The sequence below is a fragment of the Melopsittacus undulatus genome, chromosome 4 (assembly GCF_012275295.1).
Source record: "Melopsittacus undulatus isolate bMelUnd1 chromosome 4, bMelUnd1.mat.Z, whole genome shotgun sequence".
Classification (NCBI taxonomy): Eukaryota; Metazoa; Chordata; class Aves; order Psittaciformes; family Psittaculidae; genus Melopsittacus; species Melopsittacus undulatus.
In genome coordinates this window covers 76,627,446-76,637,305 of record NC_047530.1, presented here as the reverse complement: position 1 = coordinate 76,637,305, position 9,860 = coordinate 76,627,446, and the positions used below count along the sequence as shown (strand labels likewise).

The 9,860-nt window shown below is 38.6% G+C and overlaps 1 protein-coding gene across 1 annotated transcript in view; it reads left to right on the top strand.

Moving 5' to 3' along the window:
• The first annotated feature begins 4,833 nt into the window (after positions 1-4,833).
• KYNU (kynureninase) overlaps positions 4,834-9,860 on the top strand; it is a 50,919-nt gene continuing 45,892 nt past the window's right edge. The window contains exons 1-2 of the mRNA XM_031053360.2: positions 4,834-5,017; positions 9,401-9,521. Of these exons, the coding sequence (XP_030909220.2) occupies positions 4,849-5,017; positions 9,401-9,521 (290 nt within the window). The 5' untranslated portion in view covers positions 4,834-4,848. The remainder of the gene's footprint in view (positions 5,018-9,400; positions 9,522-9,860) is intronic.

The following is a 9,860-nucleotide window of genomic DNA, read 5'->3' as shown; positions in this document are numbered from 1 at the left end:
ATGGGGCAAGGCCAGAAGACCTTCATGGATGGATAAGGAGCAGCTGAGGAATCTCAGAAGGAAAAAAGAAGCTTATACAAAGTGGAAGTGGGAGCAGGTGGCCTGGGAAGAATACAGGGACATTGTCCAGGAAGCTAGGGGTAAGGTCAGGAAAGCTAAGGCTCAGTTAGAATTGAGTCTGGCCAGGGACATCAAAGATATCAGCAACATCAGGAAAGGTTTCTATAGGTATGTTTCTCACAAATGACAGATAAGAAATAATGCGTGCCCTCTCTGGAAGGAAATGGGAGAACTGGCTACCCTGGATTTGGAGAAGGCTGAGGTTCTCAATGACTTCTTTGCCTCAGTCTTCACAGGCAAGTGCTCTAGCCAAGCAACTCAAGACTTGGAAGGCAGATGCAGGGACTATGAGAATGAAGACCTGAGGCTCATTGTAGGAGATGTTTAGGTGCGAGAACCTAAGAACCTGAATGCACAAGTCCATGGGACCTAATGAAGTCTATCTGCAGGTCCTGAGGGAGCTGGTGAATGAAATTACTAAGCCACTATCCATCATATTTGAAAAATCATGGCAGTCAGGTGAAGTTTCTGATGACTGCAAAAAAGGTAATATAAACCCCAATTTCAAGAATGGGAAAATGGAAGACCTAGGGAGCTACAGACCAGTCAGCCTTACCTCTGTGAGACTACAGTTCTGGTGTCCTCAGCATAAGAAGGACATGGAACTGTTGGAACAAGTCCAGGTGAGGGCCATGAGGATGATCAGGGGGATGATAACGGCTACAAGGATGAAGCACCTCCTTTATGAAGACAGGCTGAGAAAACTGGGGCTGTTCAGCCTGGAGAAGAGAAGGCTGCGTGGAGACCTCATAGCAGCCTTCCAGTATCTGAAGGGGGCCTACAAGGATACAGGAGAGGTTCTTTTTGCCAGGGACTATAGTGATAGGACAATGGGAGATGGGATAAACTTAAGGGAAGTTCAGGTTAGATATAAAGACGAAGTTCTTTACTGTGAGGGTGATGAGGCACTGGAACAGGCTGCCCAAAGAAGTAGTAAATGCTCCATCTCTGGTAGTGTTCAGGGCCAGGTTGGGCAGAGCCTTGAGTGACATGGGCCAGTGGGAATCCCTGCCCATGGCAGCGGGGTTATAACTAGATGTTCTTAAGGTCCTTTCCAGCCGTAACCCTAAGCATTCTATAATTCTCAAGGTGGGAATTACATTTTAGACTGATGGGTCTGAATTTCAATTTGAAGAGGATACAGAATATAGCTTTTGGCTAAATGAAGATAATGGGATGGAATAAAGGTGTGCTGTTCTTATACAAATATATTTCCTCTACATGTAGAAACCAACAAATGACTCATGAATTACTGTAAAATAATCTCATGGGACGTTCTTCTTCAGCAATTAAAAATCCGCAACGTCAGTTGGAAAAAAAAAAAAAAAAGAAAAACTAAAAACCCAAGCAATTCTGGTATTCCCTCTTTGTGAAGCCTAATTCCCATTTGAAGGCAAAAATATTTTCTTATTCTGGTCTCAGAATTGAATCTCTGGGATTTCATTCCTCAATAGGTTTTTGATTGATTTTATTTTAGTAGTTTTATCTTATTTCATAATGTTTGTATTAAATCAGGTAACTCTGAGCACTTAATAATTTTTGGCTTCTAGATTTTTGTATTTGTTATTATATTTGCTGTCAAAATTTAATATAAATAAGAATCACAGTAAATGTAAGTCATTGATCAGATGCAGCAAACTACAGCAATGACAGGGAATCAAAAGCCTGACCAAGAAGTTTTTTCCATAATAGAGACACCTACTGACTTCACTGGGGTTTGGGTCAGGCCTCAAATGGAAACAGAACCCATCTATGCTTGCCAGACAGGTCAGTGGATGACCTGGAATATGACAGTCATAAATCCACTGTAACAACTTTGTGTCCTTACTGAAAAATTGTGACTAGTAAGACAAATATTAGGATGCTGTGCTCTGCTCACATGGTGTAAGCAGAGAATCTACTGGCCAGATGAGAGTGATCTGGTGTACAGAACCAAACGTCAAGCACCCTTATAACCCATCTCCTGATCATAAATTACAGGGGAATTAGCTGGCATTGCCTGTGTGTACCCCAGGAGATAAACATTAGAGGATCCCAAACCTTCCTCATAGGGGTACAGGAGAGGACATAAGTGGTGGGAGTATCAACACTGCCTGGTCTCTCTCTTAGGGACTGGAGGAAGTGAGCATCACTGAACAAATATTCCTAACTCAAGTGAGCTATGTGCTTAGAGAGATTAAAGGGTGACTCCTCTTACTTCAGGACAACTCTTCTTACTTCAGGAGCTATGTCACTGGGGAGCAAAAAAAGACATTAGCTCAGGTGGAAAGGGGTTTCTACCTATGTAGAAAAGACCTCACAGACTACTGTGTGGTGCTTTTATCTGGAAGAAGACAATGAATCTTGAATTCCAGCCACTTCTCCAAGGATTGATGCCATAATTTTCTATAAATGCTCATTATTAAAAATAGAGGACTATATCTCAATTGTGTGAGTATGTAGTGGACATGCTTTAATCAGAATGCCCATACTAGTATTGTAAATCAAAGAAATAGGGCCTTGGAAACAAGAAGCAGTTTTACTTTCTAAGTGCCTATTTCAAGATTTCTTGAAAAGAAACACTGATTTACTCATTAAGCCCATGGATTCTTAAAATTGGTAGTTTGGAGAAGTGAAACTGAAGTTGTCGTACAGTATCTTTATATTATAACAATTTGCCTGTATTAGTGATGGCTATAGTGTCCATGACCCTCTCATGTATTGCTTCCAGCCAGCTCAGGCACTTTAGCATCACACCCAACTGCTTGTCTGGGTGCAGCCCTCTGCCTCTTAGAAACCTTGAAAAGCACTCTGACAAACAAGATATTAAAATATCTTTTTTTCAAGCATTTTTTCAATTTTATTTCCTTTTTATCAGCTAAGGGATGATTAGGATGAATGAGTGGGAAAAATAAATTTGGTGACAATAAGAAGGTGTGAAAAACCTGTGTGGAGATAGCACAGAAATAGGATATCTCCAGTAACTCCTAGGAAAGGTGAATATTAGCTAAATGAAAACTGGTCTTAAAGAGCTCAACTGACTTTTTTCTTTGGTTGGGTTTTTTTTTGTTCTTTTTTTTTAACTCTGTGTGCTACTGGGAAAAGAAAAACTGCTACTGCATAAGATACTGAGTCTGCAGAGGAGAAAGAAAATGTTCTTATCGTAAATGAATGATAGCAAATTAAATCAGTTAACTAGCACCATTCTGGCTGTTTGGCTAGAGTATAAACAGGTTTGGTTAAATTGATACTAATGAGGCTGTGCTTGCTAGGGCTTTATATGCCAACTGTTGTCCTTCCATTATGTATCAATGAAGCTCTCCTAGATGGTCTTGAGAGGCTGGCAAAAAAAATTTGATTAAAAAAACCTAATCTGCATTTGTGGATTCATTGTGAAATAATTAAGACAAATGTGTCATAAAGGATTTAAAACAAACAAACAAACAAACTTGAAATATACCATCACACTCATTCTCAGGATCCCTCTTCTACAAAAGAACAAGCAAGGTTAAGTGACAATGAATGTAATGCTCAGTTGGCTACAACCCACGTAATTGTCAGTGTTCTATCCATAGCTTTCTAGATAACTATCTGTAGTATACTACTGTTTTTAAGAAAAGATAGCTGGTACTTATGGAGGTTGTGTACTTTCTTTCTCAAACAGAAAAAAAGCTGTATTCTCTGGTGGCTCTGTGCTGCATATCATGTGCTAATCTGCCCTATTTTGGCCAATATGCTAGAGTTTTTCTTTTGTACCAATACTCTTGGGGATGTTTGAAAGGCAGGGATTATTGTCTAACTATACAGTTCCCTAAACTGGGCCAACCACCAAGCACCTCAATGAACCCCATGACTTCCTTCTGCAACAGAACACAGCAGGCAGCACTGACAAAGTTTTGCCCTGAAGTGTAAAGTACATGACATAAATTTTCTTTGCTAATATATTTGTAAAGTCAAGTGCATCAATGCTATCTTGAACATCGTGGTGTATGTCTCCGAGCATTACAGGTACATATCTCCATTTCTTATCAAGATCAATGAGCTTGTAAATTTTGGAGTTAGTTTTGGATATCCTGTTAGAACCTATGATCTGTCATGTGCGCAGCTTGACTTCTCTCCTTCCCCAAGACAAACAGCTAAAGCACCAGGATATTTGGTATAGCTAGAAGGGAATACTAATTAAAGGTTCTGGTCTAGAAATCTACATTTGTAATGATGTCTCTGTCTGCCATGTGTATCCTGCCCTTGTACTTGAGCACAGCTGTACACAAATACACTCTTGTATTTTTAAGGCAGAAAAGCTGGAAGAGGCCGAGCGTTGCACAGCCCGGAAACACCATCAATGTAGTTTGCACCTGCTATTTTCAGGAGCACAGACTGCAAAAACAATAATACTCTCTCTGGCTTTGAGATCTCAAAATTGTGAATGACATTTTAGTGCTTGTAACTGCACTGGTCTGGTGGGAGAACAGAAGCTGCTGATAGAGCTTATAAGGGGAAGACCATTGCATCTACAAAAAAAAAAAAAGGTGTTTGGGGATTACAGCAATATGTTGCTTTGGTAATACGTGAATTGATTGGTTTTACCATTATTCAAATATTTCACTTTTTAAAAGCTTTAAGTCAAGTAAATTTTGGTCTTGAATGATGTGGTTTTAATGGCTGTTTATCAGCCACTTGTGAATATGCATACTGCAGAAGCTAAACTGTGGTATTTTTCATTTTAAGGTGAAATTGAATGCCCTGAGAATGGATTCATCTTCTCCTGTGTTACCAGCAACCATTTTGGAACAAACTGCCTTGCGGCTAGGATGCAGTCCTGCAGACAAGAAACTTGCTTTTCACTTAGATGAAGAAGATGAGTTAAAGCATCTTCGTGAATGTTTCTGTATCCCAAAAGTCAAGGATCTGCCTCCAAGTGAGAATTATAATTAGAAAAGAAGTGGGGGGAAAGGGTGGAGTTTCACTTCTTTAGCATGTTTATCACAAATCTTTGGAAATCATTGTCACTTATGAGATAATTGAGCAATTGCAGTCATATCTGAGCACAATATGTCCCTGGTGTTGCTAAATCAATCCATCAACTTATTCTAGCACCAAAAGCTTTATGCTCTCATTTCCTTCCTGAATAAAATGTGAAGATATGGTACTTACATGGTGCTTATGCTGTCAGTCAGCTGCTTTGAACAATATAGTGGCTGATTGAAAATTATAGGCAGAAGCATTTCTATCTAATGGTTTGAAATGGCAATGTTGCTTACAATAGTTCAGAGCAGTTGCTTCCTTCATATAATATAGTTTGGTGTTATCTATCTAGTTATAATTATTTAAGTTAATGAAAGAGACAATACATATATTAACATTTATGCCTTATTGCTGGCAATAGAAATGATTTTTGTCCTGAGGCCAAATAGAAGACTGGGCCTCAGAATGAATAATTGATCTGATCAAATAATTCATAATAAACCCCTTTATCTGAAGATCTTTCCCACTTTCCTCATGATTGCATGCAAGTAGATAACTGCACTTTTATTCAATGTTGCCATGCAAAGTGATTCTTGATTTTTTTTCTGCTTTATTCCTGATCTGTCAGTTGTTTCAAGGAGCCTGTTTCATGCCTGGGCATGTTATGCAGGCAGGAGGGGTGCATGGGATGGCTGGCATTATGGGAGGAAAACATTTGCTTTGGTTTAGCACCCCCAGGCCAACAAAAGTACAGAACATTTCCATTAGGTTTTTTGTACCTGATACTGCTGTGTCTGGCCAAAATCATGCAGGGAAACCCTGTGGGAGCACCCATCTAAGGAGCCAGCATGGCTCTTCTCCTGCTTCTGAAGTCTTGTCTGGGTTTACTTTAAGGTTACATTGTCAAATACGTGGGGAGCAAAAGCTGTGTGATACCCCTGTGACAGTTTTCAATTATTTCCTTTCAACCTCCATTATTGTTTTTCAATTTCTATAATATTTAGATCCAAAGACTGCTGATGTTCTGTAGAGGGTTGTTTGTTTGTTTGCTTGTTTGCTTGTTCTTCCATACAGTTACTATAATGGTTAGTCCTGAGGATATGGGTATGTAAATTTCAGTGAAGGTAAGCAGTCTACAAAGTAGTACCAGTTGAACAGTACACAGAACCTACCACTCCTGTGTTCCCAAAACGAGGGGTTTTATTCTTCTTCATTTCCCCTGTCTTTCTTTTCTGTGCTTTGGCTGTCATCAGGAACAGCTTCCTTGCTGAAAAACAGCAGGAGGGTAAATATATATGTATTTACATTGTGTCTATACCGTAGAGACAGATCTCCTATGACATTTATCTGAGCACAGGAGCTAGATAACATGCTTCTGAAGATAAATGTCATTGCAGATATTAGCCATCAAATATTCTTTATATATTTACATAAAACATTACAATAAGGTTTTAATATGTGGCCTTACAAGCAGCAGACAGGAATATCCATAGGAAAAAAAACTGTAAGATGGTGTACATAAAAATATTTAGAAAGTCATCATAAGAGTTTAATTTAGTTATCAACTTACAGACTGTCACAGCTGTTTATTTATTGTATCAGTCAAGTGGAAACCACTAGCAGACTAACTCCCTGGCAAATCTTTGAGGTTTTTCTGTTTGTGAAGGACAAGGCTCAGGTGACAAAATAAGAAAAGATGACAACACAAAATTTAGAGAAATGTTTGGATCTCCTCGCTCTTCCCCAAGCTGACAACAAAGTCTCTTTAACATTCTCTCATGCATTGCAGGATGGAGGTAAGAATGACAGGATGTTGGCAGTTGGGCACCAAATCACCAATATGATTAAGGCAATGGCTTGTGCTTTGTCAGCTTGTAAATGAATAGAGTATCCTTTGTATCTCTTGGGAATAAAAAGATACCCCGGTGTGAAAGTGTTGAGCTATATTTCCCTGAAGAGATGGTTAAAGGAAGTGGTTAACTGTATAAATCTGTCTTCTTCTTTGGAGGGTTTGAGATGGGGTATAGGAAGTTGTGAAAAAAGTGGTCTTTTACCCTTCAGCAAAGGATAGGATATGCATATATATAAGCAGATTTAGTCCTTCCTTTCTGGATAGCAAAGACATTAAATTTTTTCCTTTTTTTTTTTTACTGAATATTTCTGAAAATAAATTTGCTTTTTCTAGAAATTGTAGAAATACCTCTTTAATGTAGAAAAATGGGTATAATCAGTATGCACAACAATGTATGCCATTAGATTTGACCAGTTTGCATGAAGCTGAGTAGGTGTGAAAATAATTTATAATGTATTTAATCTTAGTGTAAATTATTGTTAATGTAGGTTTTGGGATTTTCTGTTGTTGTGGGTTTTTTTCTGTTTGTTTTGCACCAGTCTTTATTTCATGAGTTGTGCTTATTTCCTATTTGACATTTAATCTATATTGAAATATTCAATCACAGCTCCTCCAGAAATAAAAAGGGTCAATACTGTGAGAAGTAAGGGTAAAGCAATCTGGGGAAAGACAAGTGCTAGTCTTTATACAACAAATATGTTACTGTAAAGAATATCACAGTGACCAGGGAAATGTTGGAGCACAAGAATGTGCTGGTCGGGAGAAGCTGTGAAATGACAAAAATGCTGCAAAAAAATAAGCCTAGTTTGGGAAGCAACAGTGGTCCAAAATGAGGCTTTTAACAATGTTAGAGAGAGGAAATTAAACTTTACTACATGAAAAAGAGTATAGCCCTATACAGAGTTGATAACATGTGAAAAAAACAATATCCAATGTAGCAGGTGTATAAGCAGAAAAATACCAAAGTTGCAATACTGTATCTCTCCAACAGTGACCCTGTGGGGAGGACTGTGGTGCAAGAAAAGCTAACTTTTTATAATTCCTTACTTGTTTTAATGCTTAATTGGAGCAAAAAGAGTATTTGTGAGATTAACGTCCAAACACTTGCGCAAAGGCCCTTCTGTCTATTCCCAATGAGATAGTATTACTGGGTTTTTTCATAGAAAAAGAACTGTTAATAGAACCAATCTAGGAACATGGATAATATTTATGCCTCTCTGTTTTCATTCATATTAGAATAGAAATGAAAAACAGACATAGCATCTGTAAAACAGATTAGGTTGAAATTGCTCTCTGACTTATGCTTTTTAAAAGCTTCTAAAGCTTTAATTAAGAAATCACCCAAGTTGTCTATACTTCTGAAAAAAGTGTTTCTGGTGAAGTTCAGTAAGTTGGCAATTGTTAATGCAAAAGATAGTAAATCTTTTCCAAGCATCCATTTTATTTTTCTGCAGTTCTAATATAAAATTTTTAGACAGAAATGCAACCTTATCATTCATTTCTAACATATATCTTAACATGTACATTAATTTGCTCTTTCTTCTGAGATATATCAATTATATTTACAGAAAATATCAGTGTTAGCTTTTGGGGTATTGTAAACATAGGTATAGATGAATGCAAATTAATTACTACTTCTAGTAGGTCATCATCACTTGTCCCTCCAAGAATCTCTAACATGAGAAATAATAGGCAATGTTTGTATTGACAGATGATGACATGGGGTAATTAGATTGTTCAGAATCTCACTAGAGCTAGTATTTATAAATTTCTAAGGCCTTGCTTTTTTCCTAATCATTGAAAGGATTTGTCAACATAGATTTCCTCCTTAGGTAATGATGATGACATGAAGTGCAGCCCACAATATATGCTGACAAGACAAGAACTTCTGAGATTGCCTTGAAATATTCTGTGCAATGACTAAATTTTTCTAAATAGTGATTTAATCATGCAGGGAGAACTTATATGAAAGACACAGATTTACCTAATCTTAACTTTTATTAAATGCAAAATCCAAGTAATTTCACAACTCAGTGTAGGAATGTAATGATGATGGAAGAAAAGTGTTCAGGAAAATGCTCCTTATTCATTTGCCATTTGTTACAGACCTGACAAAATCAGCAAACAGAGGCTGCTTCCCAGGCAGCCCCAGGAGACCTGGGGATTTGATGCTGCCTGAAGTCACGTTAGCTCCAGAACAGGCACAGGTGGACTCAGCCGAAAACTGCAGAAGGGTGAGGGGAGTAATTGCTTGCAAATTTCCCAGCTGTCCTCATCCTTAGATGGTTTTGCAGGGTCACCTGAGTGGTCTCTGTGGAGGAAGGTCAGGATGTGGCACTTCAGTTCACATGTGAGGACCATGAAGTCCCAGGGACATGTGAAATGGGCAGAGCTCTGGGTGGTGGCACACGTGTGCATATGAACATGCTGTCCCTTCTGTGTTCACACCCCTGTGTGTGTTATTTCTGTGATTTTCCTCCACAGCTGATCTGGGCCTGGTGAATGGAGAGGAAAGCTGCATATACTTTGCTGGGAATTCTCTTGGGCTCCAGCCAAGAAAAGTGAAAACCTACTTGGATGAAGAACTGGAAAAGTGGGCTCAAACGTGAGTACACTGTGGGGTATAAGAGATACTAACCCATGCTTCAAATGAGTACTTCATTTTATTTTGGGATCTGCCTTGGAATTGTGCGAATAGAAGGATAGCGTGTTAAAACCACTACAGCCCAGCAGTAAAACGTGTTCAGTGTTTCCCTAGCACTATTTATGTCTCCTTGTAAAGGTATGAGCCATAAAACAGACAAGGAGAAACTTCCAGCTGCTATAACCTGTGCTGTGCATAGATGCTCTGCTTTGGCTCATCTGGGGGATCTGCACAGTTTAACCATCCCCATCCAATTGCTACATGTGCTTATACACAAGAGACACAAACTCATTTGGTTGC